Source organism: Ctenopharyngodon idella, chromosome 13 (assembly GCF_019924925.1).
Source record: "Ctenopharyngodon idella isolate HZGC_01 chromosome 13, HZGC01, whole genome shotgun sequence".
NCBI classification, from domain to species: domain Eukaryota; kingdom Metazoa; phylum Chordata; class Actinopteri; order Cypriniformes; family Xenocyprididae; genus Ctenopharyngodon; species Ctenopharyngodon idella.
This window is the reverse complement of record NC_067232.1, coordinates 3972223-3999025: the sequence shown is the minus strand read 5'-3', so window position 1 is coordinate 3999025 and position 26803 is coordinate 3972223. Positions and strand designations below refer to the sequence as shown.

General features: G+C 37.0%; 1 protein-coding gene across 1 annotated transcript; it reads left to right on the top strand.

Moving 5' to 3' along the window:
* Positions 1-1364: 1364 nt before the first annotated feature.
* Positions 1365-25904, top strand: btaf1 (BTAF1 RNA polymerase II, B-TFIID transcription factor-associated). The gene is made up of 38 exons (XM_051917425.1): positions 1365-1706; positions 2974-3097; positions 5330-5444; positions 5705-5851; positions 8672-8871; positions 9061-9188; positions 9863-9992; positions 10092-10160; positions 10908-10997; positions 11081-11176; positions 11929-12105; positions 12204-12344; positions 12579-12703; positions 12821-12941; positions 13107-13211; positions 13311-13460; positions 13912-14054; positions 14149-14323; positions 14395-14598; positions 16124-16559; positions 17249-17436; positions 17520-17673; positions 17801-17910; positions 18012-18213; positions 19168-19316; positions 19489-19641; positions 19840-19961; positions 20054-20221; positions 20306-20383; positions 20478-20607; positions 21146-21287; positions 21537-21667; positions 21817-21942; positions 22030-22182; positions 23014-23225; positions 23312-23471; positions 24810-24980; positions 25123-25904. Exons 1-38 carry the CDS (start codon positions 1693-1695, stop codon positions 25264-25266), a joined length of 5583 nt encoding a protein of 1860 aa, XP_051773385.1. The 5' UTR covers positions 1365-1692; the 3' UTR covers positions 25267-25904.
* The last annotated feature ends 899 nt before the right edge of the window (positions 25905-26803 follow it).

Below are 26803 nucleotides of genomic sequence, written 5' to 3'. Positions count from 1 at the left end.
TAATGCAATAGTGATAAAGAAGGCACATTTATTTTTCATATGCATCAATATAATCAATAATCTGAAAGTACAAATCTCCAACAGTGACAATCAGAAGCACCAATTTTTAACGTGACGTACTAAAGCTAATAATTAAGCATTCATGGTCATGCATTTTAACTCAACCAATGTCATTAACGGGTTGGAGAAGTAAGGCGATGTTATTTAGTATTGGATATCATATCAAATATATGTTTGGCATCAGCTTTCATGGTTCTCGGTGCTGCTTGTTGTAGAATAAATAGCACAGTATTCTTTAAAACAGACATTAAAATAATACAATACTGAGGCCAGTCAGCAGTCATCACCCATTGCATCAACATTTTACCTGTTTACAGCTTCATGAGACGTTGGATTGTTGCAAGTCGTCAGATTTCCAGTGCAGAAAATGTAGGCTAGTTCCTTACATAATCCGTGATTTTTAAAAGCATAAACACAATAATGTATGGCTCAGTCTTCAATCATCAAACTATTACAAAGCTTCACTTTAAATTCACCAGCTAAATGAAAATACTCTGGGTCACCGCAAGAGGGAGGCAAAACAAACAAAGAAACCACCATCAACCACCAGACGAATTACACAGAACTGTTCAACTTAAATACACCAAAGACTTTGAATACACTCGATATCCGATATCAAATGTACGGAATATCCAGTGAGTTAATGGCTGTGTTTTATGCTTAATAATAAAAAGCGAGAGAACATTTACATTTTTTGCAATATTTAGATAACTTAATATTAAGTGAATAAGTTATTAAAACATTTAAGAAATTTATTATGAAATAAACTGTATACATTTTTCACATTCATCAAAGTCAAGAATTTTTTTTAAAAATTATATTTCTGAGGGGAAAAATAATAATAATAATCACAGGTAGCCTATATACGGGGAAATATAATTCTTATTTTCTTAAGCAATAAATAAATAAATATTATTAGTTTATATACGAACATTTGTGATATGAGTGTTTCTAAAATAGATGGGTTTTTTTTTTACATTAGGGATCAGAGTCAGGCAGTGAGTCGTAAAGCATCTTTGAGTTTTTGTGCAAGTGAATTTTTCCATAAAGTCATATTCTAAGTCAGTGTTACATTCTAAGTACAGTGTCATTGATTTAAATTATTTGATTAAATGTCTCAAACAGGAATTTAGAATAATTCCAGGTACAAAAAATATTAAAAATATTTCTACTGAAAAGGAGATTAAAAATCGTGTTTCCGGAGCATATTTTTTTTTCTTGTCCTGTGTGCTTCCTTTTGAAAAGTGCGTTGTGATTGGTCAGCTGGAGCCCATGTAACCAATCACAGCGCGCCTACCATGGATGAAGGAATAAATGCAAGATGGCTCCTCATATAAAACCAGCCGCCTGGCTTCTCTTTTGTGATCAACAAAATTATTTTCCCCCGTTTATTCGATTAAAATACCGTTTTCGGGGAAGTGCGGAGGGCTAAATCAATCTGTACGCTGGCGTAGGTGTTATTCGGCGTCTTCGGGCGCTGTGGGAAATATTTAATAAGCGAGCAGTCCGATTTTGAGGCAGTGTGCGAGAGATCGGGCCTGTCCTCGCACGCGACGGTCAGTAGCAGCGCGAGCCCAAACCTGAACCCGAACCCCGCGCCCGGATCCAAAGCCGGATACCCGAACAGCTCATATGGCTGTTTCAAGGTGAGTTGGTGGTTTATGGTTGATTTGCAGCTGGTAAATGTGTCTCCTCAGTTGAATTTTCTAATTCTTAATACTTTTATGATATATACATTATAACGTAAGGTAAAACGGGCAGTATTTTCAAAATAACGTAACGTTAATTCCTCACCGCTACTGCAGAAGCAATTTAACCTCCCGCAAATGAACACGTCATTATTTAACCTGTCAAATTGTGTTGTCTCATGCTCTGTATCATATATTCGTAGTGTTTTGTGGTATATTTCACGTGCGTTATGAACCCAACTTAAATAGTTTTGTGGTCTGCCATAATGATTCTACTCTATCCTGGTAAATCTCCGGCTAATGTGTAAATCCACGGGTGATTAGTGGGCTAACCCCACGCAGTGTCATCCCTCTCTGGGTTGGGCACTGTCATTGAGGTGAAGACATAGTTAACATCCAGACAGACTGAAGGCAGCACTCGTTTCTCCTAATCCATCTCTTCAGTTGATGCAGTAGATTAATGTGCCGTTATATAACGCTTTTGACAGGATGGTGTGAGGGAAGCTGCTAGGTTGTCTTTTTTTTTTTTTAACCCATAAAGGTTTTTTTTTTTTGGTCATAAAAAAATCAAAAAGAAATCAATTAAAATCAAACTCGCGAAAAGCTTCTGTTTCTTATAGACCGGTTCGCCCCCCATGGGCGACGCCACGTTGATCACATGACCAGTTATTACTAATAATAAATAGTTAATACACAAATTGCATGCAGTCCAGGCCTTTAGATGTCCATGTGTGTCCAAAACCACTGGTAATGTTGGGTGGCATAAGACCTAGTTAAATGTAAACAAAAAATTACTAACGCAATTACAATGTAACTTTTTTTTTTTTTTTTTCTCCAATGCAAATGTGGGAGGGATATTTGAAGCACAAGCTCATGTAAATTTCACTGCACTCCAGTTTTTTTTTTTTTTTTTTTTTTGAGCTCTTTCCTGCAAATTTGTACCATGCAAGGATGTGTGACCAATAGAAGAACGATACTTCACAGTGTGACCTCTTAGATTTATTAAAAAACACAAACTTTAAGTTCAAATCAATTTTATTTATATAGAGCTTTATACACACATTGTTTCAAAGCATCTTTACAGTAAATCATGAGGTTGCGGTGTCTGAAGAAATTTCAGGTGCAGTCTCTAGTGTGACCTTGGCTTAAATTATCAGTTTATTTATAACATTATAGAATTATATTTTTACTTACTGTTTTTTTCTTTTTTTCTCACTGTCTCCAGGTTGGAACGTCTATTTATCTTATTGGATACAGGAACGACTCCTGTTACCCGTAAAGCAGCTGCTCAGCAGCTGGGAGATGTTGTTAAGCTTCACCCACATGAGCTTAATAACCTGCTATCAAAGGTGAGTGTTTAGGATTTGTTCAGACCAGCTGAAATAATTTTTTTTTTTTTGACCGGCTCATTTAGTAGTTTGTCATTTGTCAAAATGGATCAGATATGCAAAAGAACAACGTATCTGTATTGTTGTACTAGTTGCATTTGTTTGTATTTGTACAGGAAGAACGTCTTTCCTAGCACACAGCATTCCAAATAGCATGCTTACCATCTGTTGTTCACTGCTCATATGTGATGTGAAAACACTATTGTGAATCGCTGTGGATAAGGCATTTATTTAGCAGATGCTTTTGAATGTTAATGTAAAAACACACATGAATTTACAAACAAAATTACAACAAACCACACACACACAGTAGTCAATATTTGAAATGGATCAAAAAAGTTCATCAAAGTTGTCCTAAGAAGAAGGTTTTAGGAGAACTTTGATGAAAGGTTTTGTTCCACTTCAAATGTTGACTACTGTAGATATAGTTATGTAGATATAGATGTATAGATATAGATAGATGTTGTTTTAGCAATGGTATAATGACCATATATAATTATTTCTCAGTCCCTTTTATTAGAATACAACCAGAAAATACAGGAACTTTGTATGCAGTATTAAACAGGAAGAAAATCAGGGGAAAAAAAAAAAGGCTGTAGGCTAAAGTGGCAAGTACTTAGTGACCTCCACTTACACTCGAGCAATAGCAGGAACCTGGATCTCTTAAACCTAAATGGAATGGAAAATGACTGGAAGGCCAAGAAAACTTTCAAAATCTGATGAGAAGTTTCTCAGATTTTCTTCTTTTCTTCCAGGAGGTCACACTAAATACTGATTTTTTTTTTTTTTTTTTTTTTTTTGACATTTTGTGTACATATTTCCTGTATTTTCTGTTTGTATCATAATAAAGACCAAAAAATAAATATGGATGGTCATTAAAACAGTGCTAAAACAACAAAGCTAGTGGTGGACTAAGACTTTTGCAAGCAAAATGTCCAGTTCTCTCTTTCTACACTGACAGCTGATCTATTGTATGATAAAGTCTTTTGGCATCATGCTGATGCTTGCATCATTACTATAGCAACTGTTGTAGATACTGCCTGTCTGTCTGAACAAATGGGTTTAATTTCATCACTTGCAAAATGCCAGAGTAGAGATAAAGATTGGATTTGAAAAACAAATCACAATTGAACCAAGATTTAGACCTGCAGAACAGAACTTAAAGGTGCAGTAAGCAGTTTCTGAGAAATATTTGAAATCGACACCCAAACAAATGCACCCCTCCCTTAATTTGCCCGGCCCCTAACATGCAACACAGGAAACTACTAACAGTTGGTGCATCGGATAGCTTACGCAAGTATGGGTGAATCAGCTGTGATTGAACAACAACAGCATACCTTGGTTCTGTGGAACATAGCAAAACCAATGTTACTCGTATATCGAACAAAAACAAAGCAACATCGGCATCCATTTTCAGGCCTTCATGCTCTCTTAACGTCTCTCCAGCGCTGGAAAGTTTTTTCCAATATTAATGCGGGTCCTGGCTCTTGCCTGATTGCAACCCTTCTTCCAATTATATTCCTTTGACCATTTCCTTTTTGGTAATATACCAGGCATCTCTCTTTTTACAGATGTCCCACTTGTTCTCTTTGCCACCCCCATCAAGAGCATATGCTATTGTTGATTGGCTACAAAGTGTTTTGGTGCTTTGTGGATCGGTCTGATCCACTTTATTTTTCTCCTGTTTACACAGCAAGGTCTATGCACAAACATATTTTTTCACTACACACACAGAACAGACATCTAGCAGATATACACAAAATTGTTTTTGGTGTTGACTTAAATTTGGACAGTGACAGCCTTTCTGCACCTTTTAAAGAATGGCAGCATCCTCTTACAAAATGTGATGTGGTGGTATCAGATGGTGTTATTGTGGTACTTTGAGATGTATATCATGTTACTGAATTATTCATTTGTTTAATGTGGGTGCATGGTGCATGGTTTTTGTTCTTGGTTTTCTTTGGTATCCTACAATCCTGTGTGTCGGTGTTATAACATTCTCTTAATGTGTTTTTTAAAATGTCTGGGTTAATACTTTCAACTGAAAAAGAGAGGCCATAGAGATTTCATAAGAGGTAAAGGTTTGGAAGTTCTTATTTGCCTAATGTGTGGTGCATTTGAACAAACTTGCCTGTTGCTGAATTTTAACCCTTCCGATTATTGATGTGTTTTCCCTTCCTCCGGTCTCAATAGGTTTTAACATTCTTGAGGAGTCCGAACTGGGATACGCGAATCGCAGCGGGACAGGCTGTCGAAGCCATAGTGAAGAATATTCCGGAATGGAACCCAGCTCCGAAGCCAAAAGACGGTGATCTGAATATTCCCAGATTCCAGATTGATTACTGGAGAATTGGAGGGTTTTGGGATTTTCTTTAAAATGTTTACAGGAAGGCACATAGCTGCGGTAACTGGTTATACACTTTGTCAATGCAGTCAAATGCAAATCAACACCAATTTGATCCTGCAGTGGTAATGCCACGTGAAATGTTAACAGCTGACAAGTCTTAAGCTTCTGTCTAATGTGTGTCTTGAGCTGAGCAAGAGTTTCATATGTGTTGTCCTTTTCAGAGATGTGTCCAGAAGATATGTCTCCAGAGGATGTCTCTTCAGACAGGCTGAGTTTCTACAGGTTTGATATCTCCCGTCTGCTCAAGCACGGAGCGTCGCTGCTTGGCTCAGCAGGAGCGGAATTTGAGGTGCAAGATGATAAGTCAGGTAGGGTTAGATCTCTCATGTGTGTTAAAGGGATTAGTTCTCTTCTGAATGAAAATTTCCTGATAATTTACTCACCCAGTGTCACCCAAGATGTTCATGTCTTTCTTCAGTCGAAAAGAAATTAAGGTTTTTGAGGGAAAACATTCCAGGATTTTTCTCCATATAGTGGACTTCAGTGTGGTTCACTGGGTGGAAGGTCCAAATTGCAGTTTCAATGCAGCTTCAAAGGGCTCTACGCGATTCCAGGCGAGGAATAAGGGTCTTGTCTAGCGAAACTCATTTATATACTTTTTAACCGCAAAAGCTTGTCTTGCACTGCTCTGCGATGCGCCACGCATTACTTTGAAAGGTCATGTGTGACGTAGGTGGAAGTAACATGGTAGGGTGAAAAACATCATCTAATTTTGTCCTCCAACTTCAAAATCGTCTGATATCGTTGTTTTATCTTTTTTTCTTTTTGTAAAGGCCGTTTGGCTTAATCTTTGCACGTTCACTTTGTAGACAGTGGACCAGTACTTCCGCCTACGTTACGTATGATCTTTGTAACGTGATTACGTCATGCGTGCGGATCGCAGAGCTAGTGCAAGACAAACATTTGTGGTTAAAAAGTATATAAATTTTATTTATTTATTTTTTTAGAAAATTACCAATCGTTTCACTAGGTAAGATCCTTATTCCTCGTCTGGGATTGTGCAGAGCCCTTTGAAGCTGCATTGAAACTGCAATTTGGACCTTCCACCCGGTGAACCCCACTGAAGTCCACTATATGGAGAAGAATCCTGGAATGTTTTCCTCAAACCTTAATTTGTTTTTGACTGAAGAAAGAAAGACATGAACATCTTGGATGACATGGGGGTGAGTAAATTATCAGGAAATTTTCATTCAGAAGTGAACTAATCCTTTAACACTGCTGCTTTGTAACTTTCATGTAGTTATTTCTATTGTTTATACTTGGGGTTTGGAGTTTGTTCAAATTTCTAACCTCGAGTATTAAACTTTGCTGTGTAACTCACCCTGCACCGTTTGTGCCACAGACATCCTTTTTTTGCATATGTGTAGATAATATTTATAACTCTACAGGAAAGAGATATAATACTATTGAATTGGACTGTAATAAGGAAATTAAAGCATTGTTCATTTGACTGTCCTAGAGTTGGATAAGAGATGCAGTGTGCATTTATTTGCATATCTGTATGGAAGAAATTTGATTACAAATGTTTCGTCTGTACATGTACACCTTAATTTTCAATTTCATAAGTGGTGTTTGTTATTAAACTTGCTTATACTTTACCCTGCACCATTTCTGCTAAGAACATGAATGACACCTCATTGATGGGTGCTATTCTAATCAACAGGGTATCCGCGGGGCATTAAAAAGCATTAAAAGTCATTATATGGATTTTGCAAAAATTAAGGCCTTAAATGGCATTAAAAAGCATTACATTTTATTTCTACAGGCATTAAATTTTTTAGATAGTTGTGAAGAAAAATAATACTACCAGTTTATTTAAAATAGATACTATTGCTTCTAACCTGAGTGATCCTTTTACGTGTGTGTATATATAGCCAAAATCACAGCAAATGTCTATCTTATGTGTATGGTGATTTTTGTCAGACAACGTCTCGATTATAAATCAGGATTTTAGTGCTGGTTTAACATGTCAGGGCTCGAACTTTACTTTCTCGACCGGACAAGGACCTGATTAAAACGTCAAAAAACAAAACAAAAAAAAAAACAGCAACTTGGGAATCGCCAAAACACGAGTATGACTGCGAGTATGCCACTTACTTTTTAGAAGGAACATTGACTGTTTTTGTTCTATTTTATCATTACTGAATGATTCAGCGTTTTGAATGAATCAGTTGAGTCAAAGATTAAATAACCCATTCATAAACAACTGCCTCATACTTGAATGAATCAGCCATTTGAATGAATCGTTTGAATGAATGAATCAGTGACCCACTCATTAAGCGGTTCACTTGCCGCCACCTACTGGTTTAGTTTCATTTTTAAAAGTATCATCCCCCCCCCCCCCCCAACAAAAAACAAAAATATTATACAAAAAATATTTAAAACAATCCCATAACATTTAATGCAGTTGTAATCAGTCAAAAATATGCAGGTTTACATATGTCAAAGCTGCAATATTCTAAAAGGATATTGCTTCAGAACAAATTTATATTTGTTCTGAAGCTGTATTAAAAAAATTTTTCTTTTTTTTTTATTTTCCCGGACAAGCAACTGTTTTACTCGTACAAGTGCATGACCGATTTACGTGTGTCCACATGACAAGGCTTATTGTCGAGCCCTGTATGTAGTCTTAATGGGCCACGTTTCAGTCAACCTTTCATATTGAATGACAACAAAAACAGAAAAAATATATAGATGAAACAATTTTATTGGGAATTTGGCTGTATTAAAATATAATGTCAGCAAAAGGGTAGCAGCAGAGAAGCAAACAAATGTAAAGGGCTGATACTTGACAGAATGCGAATACAACAATGACATGATGAATATTCTAATTGCCGTATGACGTCATCTATCGACATTTAGCGGCATATATATATGGCATTAAAAAATTAAAAATTGGCATTAAAAAGCATTAAATTAGATTTGATGAAACCTGTAGAAACCCTGAATCAAGCGATTGTGATTTTTTTTTTTTTTTTTTTTTTTTAATTATAACCTGGTGGACAATAAAATGGGTGATATGTAGAGACCAGAGTATCAAATAGTTTTGAATTGAACCACAAAGCACACACCTAGAACACCCTTGTTGGTTTTGCCATTTTGAATCATGATTGCATTCTGTTCTTCAGGTGAGACGGATCCGAAAGAGCGTTTGGCCCGGCAGAGAAAGCAGTTGCAGAAGAAGTTGGGATTGGATATGGGTGCTGCGATCGGCATGGACACGGAGGAGCTTTTTAATGATGAGGACCTGGAGGACGCTTGTGCCTCCAGTACCAACAGATCACAGCCTGGTAAAAGCCTGGGCTGTCACTTCTCACGCAACCATTTGGTGAGTTTCGTTGGGAATTTCTTTCTTACTTTATATTACACAGATGTTTAAAGGCTCACATTAGAGGAGAAGGTGAATGGGCATAAATCATTGCAACTATTTTGTGATTATTTAATATCGTCCAGGTCTAATCGAGGCACTTATCAATTCAGATGATTAAGATGTTCAATTTTGTGTTCTCTTCTTTAGACGACTGCAGAGCTCATAGATTCACAGTTTCGTCCAGGCATGAGCAATCGACAGAAGAACAAGGCCAAGAGGATGGCGAAACTGGTGGCAAAGCAGAGATCCAGAGACATGGATCCTAATGAAAAGAGGTAATGCTAATAGATCTGTATTTCCTTTTGTTCCTTGTTTTTAAAAGTCAACAAAATCAAAATTGACAATTATTTACTGTGTACTATTAGCAATTTTGGGTATGACTGCTTTCATAAAAGTTTAACAGCCACGGACACAGAGGCTGCACATGCTTTATTTTACAAGATCTTTAAGACGATGACAAACAAAGAAAACTTTACGGATCAAGAACATTTAAAGGGAATATGGATTTATACAGGAATCACAGTTGTAGAACACAATCTATCACGCACTTGAAAGTTGATTATTCTTGTGCGAAGCCACGGAAAGCGATGTAGGCTTTAAGGTCACTCTGCAGCATTGAATTTTCACAGAGATACTAGGTTATCATACCTGTGTGTGTGTGTGTGTGTGTGTGTTTTTTTTTTTTTTTTTTTTTTTTTTTTTGTTTCTGTTAGTGGGTGAGAGCAGACTTATTCTAGAACAACTTTTATGGTTTACTCCGCCACCTTCACATGTCAAAGATTTGCACCTCTAGAGAGATGAGTTTAAGAATAATTTTCAGAATCAGGTTGTGATGTGCCAGAAGACTCCCAGCCCTATAGACAGTATTTCATGTTGACTTTAAAGATAATGACTGTTTCTGGGGATGTGGGTGGTCACTCTAACCAACTCTTATGTTCCTCTGCCACAGCAATGACAGTTTTGAGGGAGAGCCAGAGGAGAAACGACGGAAAACCACAAATGTAGTCATTGAGCAGCCAGCAACCGACAGCAAAGTCTTAATCGATAATGTCCCTGATAACTCCAGTTTATTTGAGGAGGTGTGAGACTTGCACACATGCTTGCTTTTTCTTTCACACATGGAGCTGTTCACATTAATTGTGTCCTTTTGTGACTAATATCTGTTTTTTGTTTCACAGACTCAGGAATGGCCCCTGGAAAGCTTCTGTGATGAACTGTGCAATGACCTCTTCAACCCCTCGTGGGAGGTACTGAAAAAATCCTTTGTATAGAGCAAATCGGTTATAGCTCATATTCCCCTTCCAAACAAAACTTGCTCCGAAATGGCCGCAAGACAAGAATGGATCTTACAACTAATCTAATGATTCAGTGCTTCTGAAAATGAATGGACCAATAAAAAATGCATTAAAATATTGCTATATTTCACAGTGCGTAACTTTATGTTGCCAGAAAAATCATTGCGAAAATATATCATAAATATTCACTATCTCCCAGGCCTGGTTAAGACTGCAGTTTATTTCAAATGGGGCAGTGATTTATCTCTCGCTGTCATGATTGTCAGTGTTATTTTGGTATTATTTGTATACTATTATAGTATTTATTAATATTATGAATTAGCTTTTTTTATATTTTAATTGTCTTTTTAATTTTTTTGTAATTTGTGCTTTTTGTCATTTTTATTAGTTTTTGTTTTCAATTTAGTTTTAATTTATTTTTATTTACCTTTTTTATTTTTTTTATTTTTTATTTTTTTCAATTAGTTGCCAAGGTAATATTTTTTTTTTTTTTTTTAATAATTTAAGTTTACATTTTTCATCTAATATTTTCTTTAACTTTATTTCTGTTAACTAAAACTAATGCTTTAAAAAAATTCTTTAACGGCAACACTGATTCCTGCTGGTCTTGTGCTTTTTGAGAGACAAATGATCTTAAGTGCAGTTTGCAGTTGCGTGTAAACAGAAGTTATTTACTGAGTTTTTATTTGGCATGCTTAGATTCGTCACGGTGCCGGCACAGGACTGAGGGAAGTGCTGAAGTGTCACGGTGCTGGTGGAGGAAAGACTGTTGGCAGTACAGCAGAACAGGTGTTCACCAGCTCATTGGACATTTTCACTGTCATTTTCTGTCAAGTTCATTTTCTGATGTTTGTCGACTTCTACATTCTCAGATGGAGCGACAGCACCAGGAGTGGCTGGAGGATTTGGTCATCCGGCTTTTGTGTGTCTTTGCTTTGGACAGATTTGGAGATTTTGTGTCAGATGAGGTTTGTCATCTTGTAATTTCTGAGTAGGTACTGAAGTCGGTACTTTTGACAACACACCTCTGATGTCTGTGATTGGCTACAATGTTCATCACTTCAAAAACATGTTGTAAATTAACATCTTTGATGCTCTTCAGTGAGCACTTGCACAGATACGCATGGGAGCATTTGAAAGCAGGCTACTGTTAGCGGATATATTAGGGATCGCTCACGTCTATCTGTGCATGCGCTCGGTGAAAAGCGTTAAAGATGTCTATTTACAACATGTTTTCCAAGTGATGATCATTGTAGCCAATCACAGACATATCTATTGATTGCGTGAACACAATGGCCAATCAGAGGTGTTTAAGAATCCGCTTAACAGCGTTCAAAATGCTAGGGGGAAGTGCTGGTATCGTCACATTTTTAAAATTTCAGTACCAATTTGGTTCCGAAGTCTGTACTTTTGACAACCCTACTGAGTTTGTTCATTAGTGCCTGTAGCCCTGTTGCCCCCTAGTGGCTAAAAAAAACACTGACAATGTCAATGTCACTACAGTTGTTTGAAAGATGTTTATTTTTTAATTATTTATTTTAGCATTTTTGGGCATTATTTTTATATTGAATTTTAATTAGTGGTGTCTGGTTTTACCCTTAAGACTAGAGGCTTTTTTTTTTTTTTTAAATTATAATTTATTTTATTTTTTGTGGCAAGGATTTAATTTTCTTAGTCTATTCTTGAAGCATTTTTTTTTTTTTTTCCTCAACATTTTCAGGTGGTTGCACCTGTCAGAGAGACGTGTGCCCAAACTCTGGGAGTGGCTTTGAAGCACATGGCGAACAGTGGCGTTGCCATGACTGTAGACATTCTGCTTAAGCTGCTAACTGAAGACCAGTGGGAGGTTCGACACGGAGGCCTGCTGGGCATCAAATATGTTCTTGCTGTCAGACAGGTAAAGAAGTCTCACATTCTTATTGGCTGAGATTTAAAGTGACATTCGTGTTGTAGTGTTTAACCTGTGTGTGACCTTCACACCTTTCTGACCCTTAGGATTTGATCACAGAGCTCCTGCCCCGGGTTCTTCCTGCCATTACAGAAGGCCTGCGGGATCTGGATGATGATGTTCGTGCTGTGGCAGCAGCAGCTTTGATCCCTGTGGTGGATGGATTGGTTCAGTCACAGCCTGTCAAGGTCTGAGCTCGAAGTTCACTTGTTTTTGACAGCCATTGCAGATATATAAGAGAGCATGTCTTATTATCAGATGCTGATGGTCTTAAAATAGTCCAATGTAGGCCAGTCAGTCTGTCACTGTGCATGAAATCAATTTTCCAACACATTCAAGTCAGTCTTACATCTAGCACTTATTCACAGCAATTTCTCTGGGTTAATGGCTGTATATTTATAATCCCTGTTTGTGCTGAATAGGTTCCCTTCATCGTGGACACACTGTGGAATGCTCTGCTGGAGCTGGACGATCTCACAGCTTCAACTAACAGCATCATGACCCTCCTGTCCTCCTTGCTCACTTACCCACAGGTCCGCCAGTGCAGGTTAGATCTGAAAGGATTTCTTATTTTTATTTCTATTAACACCACTTTTTGACAATGATCAATGGGAAACTAAAACCTTTTTTTTTTTTTTTTTTTTTTTTTTTTGGTCTTTCCCAGCACGCATCAGTCTCTGACAGTGTTGGTTCCTCGAGTGTGGCCGTTCCTGAGACATACCATTGCTTCTGTTCGTCGGGCTGCCCTAGAAACCCTCTTCACACTGCTTTCCAAAGCCGACCAGGTTGGATATTCTGTGTAAAGCCAAGTGTACACACCAACATAAAAGTAGATGTGTTTTTAACTAGGGTTGCACAGTAAAATCAAAATATGCAGTGTTGGACATCTTCAGTTTCAATTATATTGTCTTTCCCGTTTTTTTGCTCTGATTTTATAATTTTGCCTTTAGAGTTGTGCAGTGTGGCTGAATCCCATCATGCAGGACATGTTAAGACACATTTTTCAGTCCTGCATCCTGGAGAGCAACCAAGAGATCCTAGAGCTGATACAGAAGGTGTTGCCCACTGAAACTCACTCTCTGCCACTCTTTGAAGAAAAAATTTTTTCTCTGATTGATATGTTAAATAGTTTTAATATGTTGATGGTTTTATAGGTGTGGGGGGAGTTGTTGCAACAGGCCCCGCAGCAGTATGTGGTGGCGGCCAGCTGTCCTTGGATGGGTGCCTGGCTCTGTTTGATGATGCAAGCACCACACATCCCAATAGACCCCAACATGCTGCTGGAAGTGAAAGCCCGCTTAAAGGTGAGGGTGGAGGTCAAAATCTCTTAACCAGTATTTCACTGGAGCATGCAAGTTTTAAAGTGGTTTTACATACGTTATTGTTACCATTAACAAATTAATATTTTATTGAGCAAGGATGCACTAAATTGATAAAATATTAATCGGCACAACTGTTTTCAACATTGATAATAAGAAATGTTCCTTGAGCACCAAATCAGCATATTAGAATGATTTCTGAACGATCATGTGACAATGACGACTGGACAAAGCAGATTTTACACTTCAGATTAGAGCTCATCAGAGTGAGAAAGTGCTTTTCCTTTTTTTTTTTTTTTTTTTGTGTGCAGTATGCATCAGACGGTCAGCAAACGGACTGTGGGTGGTCCGTGGGCATGCTGTCTGAGGCTGAGACTAATCCATCCTACAACCTTTACACTTCCCACTCATTCTGCTTCATTCTGTTAATCTGCAGGAGAAGGCTTCTGGGAAGACCCGACAGGGATCTGTTCCAGTCAAGGAAACGGTCCAGGAATACATCGGTGGAGCGGAGACAATTACAGAAGATCCTGCCACACGAGACTATGTGGTGACACGTGCACGTCTAATGGCTGCAAAGTGGGTGGGATGCAGGCGGAGGTTCTTTAAATTTGATTTTTTTTTTTTCTGTGCCTTTGTGCCATATTTGATTGACTACTTTATGTCCTCCTAGGCTGTTGGGGGTGCTGTGCAATTGTATATGTGACCCACGGTTGAACAGCTCTTCTCAGGAACTCCGGCCCGCTGAGTCTCTAGCTCAGCTTTTACTGTTCCATCTCAATTCCAAATCGGCCCTGCAGCGAATTGCGGTTTCTATGGTGATCTGTGAGTGGGCAGGCCTTCAGAAGGTGAGAACAGGAGAGGGTCAGTCTTGCGTTTCTTTTTAAACATGTTAATGACATGCTGTCCTGCATCACAGGAGTGTGAGCTGTTATCCAGTGTGGTTCAGCCCCGATTGCTGCTGATCCTCTCAGAGCAACTCTACTACGATGAGATTGCCATTCCTTTTACCCGCATGCAGAACGAATGCAAACAGCTCATAGCACTGCTGGCTGACGCCCAAATTGATGTGAGAGAACGAATCAACTCCACTGTGTTCACCATCGATCAGGCCAATGAGCTGGTTAGTAAAAGATGCTAAAAGAAACAAAATCTCTAAGCATTATTATTGTTGTTATAGTCATTATACACTACCGGCCAAAAGTTTGGAATCGGTAAGATTTTTAATGGTTTTTAAAATTTCGTCTGCTCACCAAGGCTGCATTTATTTAATTAAAAATACAGTAATATTGTGAAATATTTTATATATATATATATATATAATTTTTTTTTTTTTTTTTTTTTTTTTTCAGGATTTTTTGATGAATGGAAAGTTCAAAAGAACAGCATTTATTTGAAATATAATCTTTTGTAAGATTATAAATGTCTTTACTGTCACTTTTGATCGATTTAATGCATCCTTGCTGAAAAAAATAAAATAAATAAATATTCTTACTGACCCCAAACTTTTGAACGGTAGTGTATAATGTTATAAAAGCTTTGTATTTCAGATAAATGCTGTTCTTTTGAACTTTGTATTCATCAAGGAATCCTGAAGGAAAGAAAGAAAAAAGAAAAAGAAAAAAGTACACAACTTTTTTCAACATTGATAATAATCATAAATGTTTCTTGAGCAGCAAATCAGCATATTAGAATGATTTCTGAAGGATCATGTGACACTGAAGACTGGAGTAATGATGCTGAAAATTCAGCTTTGATCACAGGAATAAATTACTTTATATTCAAACAAAAGTTATTTTAAATTGTAATATTTCACAATATTACTGTTTTTGCTGTATTTTTAATTAAATAAATGCAGCCTTGGTGAGCAGACGAAACTTTTTAAAAACATTAAAAACCTTACCAATTCCAAACTTTTGACCGGTAGTGTATATAGTAATTGTTGTAGTATTATTATTATTATTATTATTATTATTATAGTATAATTATTATATAATTACATTAATATTGTAATTATAATAAAATTTAGATATTACACATTTTAAGTTATATGTACTGTAAAAAATTAATATTTATATAATGATATTTGTATATTTAAATATATGAATTATCGTTATAGATGTTGTGGTGTTGTTGTTGTTATAGTATAATTAGTATATAATTACATATTGTAATTATAATAAAATGTAGATATTACACAAGTTATTTTATATAACAAACATTATTATTATTATTATTATTATTATTATTAATGTTAATATAATAATTTAAATGTGTAATTTCTACATTATTATAATATAATTATCAATATAATTATATAATATACTATAACTATATAATAATATACTATATTAATATAATACAATAACTTAAATATAAGTGATGTATACACATTTATTATAAATACAGTGTTACAGTAATAATTATTATTAGACATAATAAATTGTGATACAGTTTATATATCATAATACAATTAATTTATAAAATAATACTATTAATAATAATCATCATTATTGTTAATATATGTATAGAATTGGAATAGATGGATGCAAACTCTAGATCACTTTTCTAAAACCAGCAGTGTAGTGTATGCCAGTTTGGATTATATCTCCAAAATGACTACTTATTCCTCCCCTGATTTCCTCTAGGTGACCACCATCTTTTCAGAATGCACCTCCTCTCTGAACCTCAAGTCACGTCAGTTCCAGCCTTTGGACAGTAAGAGGCTGCAGGCTCATTCCACTGTGTGCGAGACCAGTGCGGAATGGCAGCAGCTGCAGCTGAGAGTTCATACCTTCACCGCCTGCGCTGTGGTGGGACTGGCCATGCTGCCGGATAAACTCAATCCTGTGGTCAGGCCACTGATGGAGGCGGCCCGCCGCGAAGAGAACATACTCGTTCAGGGTTACGCTGCCTCCAACATCGCTCGCCTGCTGCAGCTGTGTGCTGCCAGATCTCCCTGTCCTAACGCTAAGATCGTGAAGAATCTCTGCAGCTCAGTGTGTGTAGATCCGTTGCTCACCCCTAACGCTGCCTGTCCTGTCCCGCCAGCCAGCACTCCGGCAATACAAGAGAGCAGTAAAGGTGAGAGGAACACCATAGCATTCATATTTTCATTGCCCGCCCTTATTTATGAAACACGAGCAGAACGAATTTGTGGGTAAATTGTTTGTTAATGATCCCTTTCAATTTAATGTGAAGAATGGATTTATGAACAATTTATATTAATTTATTCTGCTTTTATTTCAAGAACAAGGTCCATTCTGGCCCAATAATAATAATAATAATAATAATAATAATAATAATAATAATAATAATAATAATAATAATAATAATAATAGTTGTTGTTGTTCTTGTTCTTTTTTGTATATACAATAAATTATATTCCGTTATTTCTTCTACTAATAATTGTGCATTAATAATAATAATATTATTATTATTATTATTATTATTATTAATAGTGTTATTTTCATGTATTATAAAATGAATAGTGAAAAATATAACCAAAAAATATAATGTATAAAAATATATAAATAATATATTTAAAAAAAATTATTTTATAAAATATATAAAAATATAATATGAAAACTCAAAACATAAACTTTCTATAATTTTTTTTATTTTTTTATTTATTTTTTTTGTCCCTTTATAGTAATTTAATTATATTGGTATTGTCCAGGTTCATCCAATTTAATTTGAATGTTGGCATTTAATTTAAATTGTGAGTTCTGTTTCTGGTTTTAGACCTGTTGTGTATTTAATCTGTCCTGCAGGGTCTGTGGCAGAGAAGGATGCGATGCATCATATGGTGAACAAGACAAAGGGCATCATCACTCTTTACCGGCATCAGAAAGCAGCTTTTGCCATCACCAGTAAGAGGGGACCCACCCCCAAAGCTCCCAAAACCAACACCAACAATGACCTGCCCCTCGGAGGCAGTATTACTCCAGAAACAGACGAGGTGTTTACAGTGTGGTAATTAGTAGCGTCCTCTTCAATGGACTCATGACTGATGCTAACAATATCTGTGTAATTCTAACATAGAGCAAGAAGCCATGTCTTATCCAGAGGAGAGGGGCAGAGTTCTGCTTGATGACAGTTGCCAGGCATTTCGGTCAGGAGTTGACAAAAACATTGCCATATCTGTGGGAGTTCATGACCGGTCCGCTGAGGAATGCGCTGAATGCTCATGGATTTGGTAATGTTTCAGTGGAGTTTGAGTAGTGACTTATTACGATTTGTGTGAAAAGCTCTTTATAATTCAGATGAATGTTTGTTAATAAACACATTTCCAACTTCTCACTTTGTGTCCGTGTTTGTTACAGATTCCAGCCAGTTGTTGAAGCAGGGAGACTCGATTGCTCAGGAGCTTGTGAACTCTCTGCAGGTGCTGGAGGTCACAGCAGGAGCCATGTCCCAAGAGCTCATCCCTGTAGTATGTACACATGCACACGTACAACTTTCAAGAACGTCTTGCATCAAAATACATGAACAATGGCAATTACAGCCAGTCTCCTGTTGTCTCTGTATCTGCAGTTGATGGAGCAGCTGCCTCTCCTGTGCACCTGTCTGCAGCATCCATACACAGCCGTACGTCACATGGCCGCTCGCTGTGTGGGCATGCTCAGCAAGATCGCTACTATGGAGACCATGAATGTGTTTCTGGAACATGTGCTTCCCTGGTTGGGTGCTATTGATGACAACACCAAGCAGGAGGGAGCCATCGAAGCCATGGCCTGTATCCTCTGCATGTCACAAATGAAAATCTAGCTGTTTTCTTGTATTAAAAATGCCTTTGTGTTTCACCAAGGTGTTAAACTTAATTTAGGATGCATTATAATTTGAGGAAGACATACAGTACAGTTCAAAAGTTTGGGGTCAGTAAGATTATTTATTTATTTATTTATTTATTTTTTTAAGAAATTAAATAAATGGTTCACCCAAAACTGAGAATTCTGGTTTAATCCAAGTCTTCTGACATTTTAGGCTTTTATGTAATGCGCTGGTATAACACAATCTCTTTATGAATGTTTTGAAGTATGAGTTTTGGGTAAATAGACTTTGAATGGAGGGACAGAAATCTCTCAGATTTAAATATATCTTCATTTGTGTTCAGTCTTGTGGATTTGGAATAACATGAGGGTGAGTAAATTATAAAAGAATTTACATTTATGGGTGAACTAAACCTTTAATACTTTTATTCAGCAAGGATGCATTAAATTGATCAACAATGACAGTAAAGACATTCATAATGTTACAAAAGATTTTACTTTCAAATAAACGTTCTTTTGAACTTACATTTTTCCAGGATTCTTTGAATAATGTTCCCACAACGATATTAAGCAGCTGTTTTTAACATTGATAATATTAATAACAATAATAATAATAGTTTCTTGTGCAGCAAATCAGCATATTAGAATGATTTCTGAAGGATCATGTGACACTGAAGACTGGAGAAATGATGCTGAAAATTCAGCTTTGCATCACAGGAATAAATCACCTTTTAAAATATATTAAAATAGAAAACTTTTTAATGTGTTTTTGATTAAATAAATGCAGCCTTGGTTGAGCATAAGGTACTTCAAAAACATAAAATCTTACCAACCCCAAACTTTTATACAGCAGTGTACAAACATTTGAAGTGTACAGTGGTGTTCAGAACACAAATATTCTTCCTGAGCACAGTGTCCAGGTGTGATGGAACAGTTGGATGTGGATATTGTGCCCTACATTGTGCTTTTGGTGGTCCCTGTGTTGGGCCGTATGAGTGACCCCTGTGACAGCGTGCGATTCATGGCCACACAATGCTTTGCTACTCTAATCCGACTGCTTCCTCTTGAGGTGAGTGATCAGTAACCAGCACAGTCCAGCATTCATGCTTTTTAGCTTCTAATGATGCAAGACATTCTGCAGAGGGTTCTCAGTATGGGTGGGATGCTTGTTGCATAACTTCTTTGCAGCTGTTTTCCTTTTTGTCTTAGTTTTTTTTTTTTTTTTTTTTTTTCCCATTCAGGCTGGAATCCCAGACCCACCGTCTATGTCTGAAGATCTAATTCGGCAGAAGGCCAGAGAACGACACTTCCTCGAGCAGCTCCTGGATGGAAGGAAACTGGAAAATTATAAGATTCCTGTGCCCATCAAAGCAGAGCTCAGAAAATACCAACAGGTGTGTTTGCATTTCACAGTTCTGCCCATGAAAATGTCCGTTTTATTTTTTGGCAAATCCTTCTGAGAATGAAATGAGGGTGGAAACACAGTAAACTTTAATATAAAAGAAGTTTGACTTCATTTATCACTGGTCATTTAAATCCTTCCTTCTAAAAATGAGTTTCATTCTTAAATGAAATCTTATTCTCTTTTGTAGGATGGCGTGAACTGGCTGGCATTTTTGAACAAGTACAAGCTTCATGGGATCTTGTGTGATGATATGGGTCTGGGTAAAACCTTGCAGTCCATCTGTATTCTGGCTGGCGATCATTTCCTCAGGTACACCCCAAATCAACTTCATTCTTCATAGTGCAGTATTATAGGTTAAAACACAATACTTTATTTGCTGATTAATACTGTGGTATATGTAGGACTCAGGAGTACACCAAGACAAAGGCTCCCGACTGTTGCCCTTTGCCCTCCATAGTGGTGTGTCCGCCCACGCTGACAGGACACTGGGTGGATGAGGTTGGGAAGTTTTGCTCTAAAGAGTATCTCAATCCTCTGCACTATACTGGCCCCCCCACTGAAAGAGCACGGTATGATCATAAGAAAGTGCTTGTTAAATGAATATCGACTCGTCATTCATTTTAAAAAACAATTTTCTGTTTCATTCTATGCAGGTTGCAGCACCAGGTTAAGAAACACAATCTCATTGTTGCCTCGTATGATGTCGTTAGAAATGACATTGACTTTTTCAGGTTACAACTTATTTACTTGTTTATCAATCACAGACTTCATATACAGTGGAGTTGAAAGAAAAGCTTTAATAATTCTAGGCTATATCTGTTACAGGGATATTAAATTTAATTACTGTATCCTTGATGAGGGTCACGTCATTAAAAATGGAAAGACCAAACTCTCCAAAGCAATCAAGCAGTTAACTGCCAACTACAGGATAATTCTCTCAGGAACGCCCATTCAGGTACGAACTGAGCTCTTGAGTGGCTTGTATACACTATTGTTCAAAAGTTTGTGGTCATTTTTTTTTTATTTATTTTTTTTATTTTTATGTTTTTAAAATTTCTAATGCTCACCAAGGCTGTATTTGTTTGATCAAATACAGTAAACACAGTAATATAGTGAAATATTATTACAATTTTAAAATAACTATTTTCTGTTTTATTATTTGAAAATGTATTTTATTCCTGTTGGCAAAGCTGAATTTTCAGCATCATTACTCCAGTCTTCATTGTCACGTGATCCTTCTGAAATCATTCTAATTTGCAGATTTACTGCTCAAGAAACATTATTTTTGTGGAAACCAAAATACTTATTGCCATGTCTTTGCTGAATAAAAGTAATTCTTTATAAAAAATTTGAAAGGTACAGAAATGTATCTTTCAAATTTTGCCAATATGAAGTAGAATTTTGGCTTGAAACATTCTGAAGTTTGTTTTTGAGAAGCTAATGACTGTGCTTGTGGGGTTTTTTTGTTGTTGTTGTTTTTGTGGTCTCTGTAGAACAATGTTCTGGAGTTGTGGTCTCTCTTTGACTTCCTGATGCCAGGGTTTCTTGGTACTGAACGTCAGTTTGCTGCACGCTATGGGAAGCCCATCCTTGCCAGTCGAGATGCTAAAAGTTCCTCACGCGAGCAGGAAGCAGGTGTGATTATCACATCTCTCTGATTCTTCATTTTAGCAACACTGACCTCTCATTCTGAGGCTCTTCTTGACCTTCTTAAGCTTAAATATCTAGATAAATGAACCTCACAAAATGTGTTCTATGATTAAAAACCCTATTTTTAGGGCCATAGTGTTTTTTTTTTTTTTTTTTTTTTTTTCCTCCCCATTGTGACCCTTTCAGAGTTTTGATTTTATAGTCTAAAATAACATGTTGGTGTGTGTTATTCAGGTGTGCTGGCAATGGAAGCACTCCATAGACAAGTTCTGCCCTTCCTCCTGAGGAGAATGAAGGATGATGTGCTTCAAGATCTGCCACCCAAGATCATACAAGATTACTACTGCAACCTCAGTCCTCTACAGGTACAAAAAACACACAGGATATGGCTGATGAAATTGAGATTGTGTGTCAGAGGGCATAGCTGTAATGCAGTGCTACAAACTGCTACTAAAAAAGCCAAAGTGCACTATGTACAATAAACAAAATAAAATTTGTTCTCTCACCTGCTAAGGTTCAACTTTACGAGGACTTTGCCAAGTCTCGCGCAAAGGTGAACGTGGATGATGTAATCTCCACAACGTCTACGCAAGAGGATGAAGAGAAACCCAAACTAAAGGCCACTGGACATGTCTTCCAGGTTGATCTCATATAAGTCATATAAGAGGGCAAGAATATCCTCCTCTCAGTAAAACAGTCTATAATGCTGTTGTGTTGGTGTTTTTAGGCTCTGCAGTATCTGAGGAAGCTGTGTAATCACCCAGCACTGGTGCTGACCCCTCAACACCCAGAGTACAAACACATCATAGAACAGCTGAGCAGCCAACACTCCAACCTCAGAGACATTCAGCACGCCCCAAAACTCTCAGCCCTCAAACAGGTACTGTCCACATATATGTAAAACCAAAGCATTTTTAGGTTATATGGATTTATCGCTATCAGCCAAAGTTAATGTTTTGGGGTTTTTTGCTTTTGGTTTTGCTTTTTTAAAATATGCAATATTAGTTTTTTTTTTTTTTTAATAATTAATATCAGCCAATGTTACTTTTTTTTTTTTTTGTTGTTGTTTTTTTTTTGTTTTTTTTTTGTTTTAAATGATTACTATCAGCCAATTTTAGTGTTTCAGATCATCGATATCACACCAATAGGATTGGGAATGTTTTGGAATCTTGATTGTTTTGCGAGGTACCTTCTTGTGCAAACGCTGCCTGCAATTACTGTCGAGAGATTGGTTGAGAGTTATTTAATAAAGTAGTTTAAATTATACACACCTTGTAACTGCATTATTTTACTCTAGTCCGGTGGAGCCTTTCATATTCATCTGTCACAGCATGAACACACGCATGTCTTTTGCATCATTAAAATGTGATCGGTTTATTTGAGCATCAAGTTAAGAGACGTATGGAATCCAAGGAAGTTATTATCAGCTGGTTTCCGATCAGTGGTCGATCATTTGGAGTTAGAAAAGTATAATACACGCTGTTGCATTCTCAATATCTGGTGATTTTAGATGTTCACATCGTGTTATTAATAAACATTTAGAGAATCGATTTTTGATGTATAAATTGAATTTTGTTTGTTTTTAAATCATCAATATCCAGTGGTGTTTTCCCATTTTCATCATCATAATCAATAACTGCCATCTAGTGTAAAGTACAAACAAAATGCAGTACTAGCAGGATGTATTTATTTTTGTTCTGTTTTGTTGTAGCTGCTGTTGGACTGTGGACTGGGTTCATCTGGAGCGTCTGATGGCGGCACAGAGGCTGTGGTGGCCCAGCACCGCGTTCTGATCTTCTGCCAACTGAAGAGCATGCTGGACATCGTGGAGCAGGACCTGCTCAAGTCGCAGCTGCCCACCATCTCCTACCTCAGGCTGGACGGAGGCGTTCAGGCCGGCCTCAGGCACTCAATTGTCTCCAGGTGAGACAATCAAACTACCCCATAAATATTTAACTTTGAAGGTAGTTCCATGTGGGTCACTGTATGTGATCTTTTTCCTTCTACAGGTTCAATAATGACCCGTCCATTGATGTTCTGCTGCTCACTACCCATGTGGGTGGACTGGGATTGAATCTGACCGGGGCAGATACTGTGGTGTTTGTGGAGCACGACTGGAATCCCATGAGAGACTTGCAGGCCATGGACCGAGCTCACAGAATAGGACAGGTATGGAAGTTACCATTTTTGTTAACCACATCGGTATTTATTAATGGACTGAAATTTTTAAGCAAATGGGCAGATATCTTTTTTTTTTTTTTTTTTTTTTTTTTTTCTTAGAGAAAAAAAACAAATAAATTTGCTTAATTACAGGCTAAACTGGCCCCAAACAAACAAACAAAAAATCTGTAGCCATTTGGAATTAGTGGCAGCCACTGAATTTTAGTCATGATCCAAGCAACGCCAACACACATGTAGGATGAGCAGGTTGTTTTTTTTTTTTTTTTTTTTTTTTTAATTTAAATAAGATTGTAAAATTTCAAGATTTATAGCAAAAACATAAATGTCTGACTTTATTTTTGTGAAATTGTGCTACATAAAACATATACACGAAACCAAAACCAGCAGATTGACTGAATGAAAATGCAAATTCACTCTGACAGTAGGTGGCGCTTATGGAACAGCAGCAGTTGTGTTTTCTTGGTTACACAAAGCAGCTCTGCTCTTGTAAACACTACTTTAATATGCATTTATATGAAGGTAAGAGGAAAAGTAAATGTCCATAAACTTGGCTAGACTAAGCGTTGGTTAGCTAGAAAAAAATAACTAGAGAATTTTGCTAAATATATGCACGAATTACATATTATATTTTTACTTAACCCAATGTCTTTGTTATTTAATGTATGTTTTAAATACTTAAATGGTGGCTGTTCAACCATGAATTAATTCATCATTAAAAAGTTTTGTATAAAAATGCATTGTGTGCAGTTTAGATTTAAGTCTTTGAGTGTTAACTCTTTCCCCGCCAGTGTTTTTTAAAAACGTTGCCAGCCACCGCTAGCATTTTTGATAATTTTCACAATTTCATGGCCCCCAGGATATTTTGTTAAATGAATATCTGAACAGGCAGTATATTAAAAGAAAGAGCCTCTACTTTATATAAAAAGTTTTCTAGCTTCATGCATTCTTTTTATCAACACTTGTATGTGGTAAGTTTAATAATAAAAAAAACCCCATTTTGAACAAAGCCGAGATAATCACATTGTTTTTTTTTTTTTGTTTTTTGTTCAAAGAATACAATGTACGTAAGCAATGCTTTTATCACTGTTTCTGCTCCTTTTTTGCCTGTTTTGATCCAGAGATTCTGTACTCTTTCAGAAGAGCAATAGAGCCCCATAATATGAACGTGAAAACAAGGAAAGCTGGAAAATTCCGTCAATGGCAGGGAACGAGTTAAAAAAAATGTGATTGACTAAATGAACTTTTCGGTTTTTGTTGTTTCGGTAAGAAAATGTGTGAACTTGGCCCATTTGCGTCCATAAAATAATTGCGTGTTGTGCGTTTCAGAAACGTGTGGTGAATGTGTATCGTCTCATCACACGAGGCACACTGGAGGAAAAGATCATGGGTCTGCAGAAATTTAAGATGACCATCGCAAATACAGTCATCAGCCAAGAGAACGCCAGTCTGCAGAGTATGGGCACAGAGCAGCTGCTCAACCTCTTCACACTGGACAAGGTCAGTGCTTGCAGAGAAGACACCGTCCCATGAAGCAGTACAGTCCTAAATGCTAGTTTTTCCACATGCACATCTTCACATTGTTAATATGAGGAACTGACAGAGATTCATGTTCATTCTAATGCTTTGTGTTGATGTTTAGGATGAAGCAGAGAAGAACGAGGCATCGTCGTCCTCTGGTAAAGCCAGCATGAAGTCTGTTCTGGATGGACTGGGCGACCTGTGGGACCAGCAGCAGTATGAGAATGAATACGACCTGGACAGCTTCATACACTCACTGAAATGAGCCCAGCTCAACTTGCACAACAAAAACAGAAATAACTTGAAGCCGTCTGATTGATGGAACAAAAGAGAGACGTGCACAAGCACTGTAGCTATCGGCCTTAAACACTCCAGTCTAATGCTCGTCACAGTCTTACAGCTCTTCCTCTTCCTCAAGGTTCTTACAATTCACTCAAGATTTGAGATCTAAAACTGTCTGTTTTTAATGTCACTGGAGGAAGTCTTAAAGCTTATCTTACAAGACTGCGTGTTGTACGAATTACAATATTTGAACCTCAGGATTTCCAGAAGTCCCCATCAGTATCCATGATGACAGTATTCCAGAACTGAATGAAGAGAGATGGTGAGTTCGAGGACTGGACGCACTGAAACGCTTCCATGATCGTGTAGAATGACTGTAATGGTTCATCCAGACCACTAGGAGACGCTTGACTAACTCCTGTAGCTGCTGCTCCATCAAATGTCTAACATGCACTGACTGAGATCTTTAGGTACAGCTGGAAGAGCAGCAGGACAACGGCCTTGGAAACATTGTAGAGTTTTAAAAGGAAAAAAAAAATAGAATTGTAAATATTTCTGTTATTTGCCTTTTTTGGGTAAGCTGGTAGAATTTTAATAAATTCTAATGAGCTCTCTTTGAAATGTATTGTCTGTGTTGGTTTGCATTTATGAAAAATGTGTGAATGAACAGCTAAACCAGATATAATGAAGTATTTAAGCATTATGTTGTACAGAGTAGATTGAAGAGTGTGTGTGTGTGTGTGTATGTATGTGATGAGATATATATATATATATCAATTTTTTTTTTTTTTTTTTTCGGATGGATTTATTTATATAGGCTAATTAGGGGCCACAACTTTAAAAATACTGTCCACTAAATTGTTTATACCCATTTTAGCATTTTTTTTTTTTTTTTTATACTACATGTATCTCAATGTACATATTTTCTAATATAGCAAAGTGTGCAGGAGTAGAGAAAGGTGGGAAAACTGTAGCCATTATTAGATTTTGTATTTATTTTGTGTGGAAAAACTATATTACAGATAATCTGTTTAAAGGTGCAATGTGTAAAATTTGGGAGGATCTATTGACAGAAATGCAATATAATATACATAACTATGTTTTCAGTGGTGTATAAAGACCTTACATAATGAACCGTTATGTTTTTATTACCTTAGAATGAGCCATTTCTATCTACGTACACCGCGGGTCCCCCCTCCATGTCAAGTCGTCATTTTGCGCTGGCATGTTTCTACAGTAGCCCTAAAAGGACAAACACTCTACAGAGCGCGTTTCATCACTTGTTCTTCTAAATCGTTTGTTTTTAGAGGCAGCTTGCATCGTCACTACGTTGAATACGCAAGTAATAGTGGTAGTCATCTGGTTTATTAGCACCAGAGACTGCTCTTTGTTAGAAGTAACAAGAAACCTCATTGCTTGACAGGCTAATGTACTCGCTGCTGTCTCAGACGACGACATCTTTGACTTGTCTCGGCCAGACGGCCACCGTAGCTTCTCTATTTTGCTTCGAAAGGAAGGGG

Bases quoted from the DNA above. Each gene is read 5' to 3' on its own strand.
- btaf1 (XM_051917425.1), top strand. The intron at 12,704-12,820 runs GTTAGATCTGAA...GGTCTTTCCCAG, and splicing joins CCACAGGTCCGCCAGTGCAG to CACGCATCAGTCTCTGACAG. The intron at 17,437-17,519 runs GTGTTTACAGTG...ATTCTAACATAG, and splicing joins TTACTCCAGAAACAGACGAG to AGCAAGAAGCCATGTCTTAT.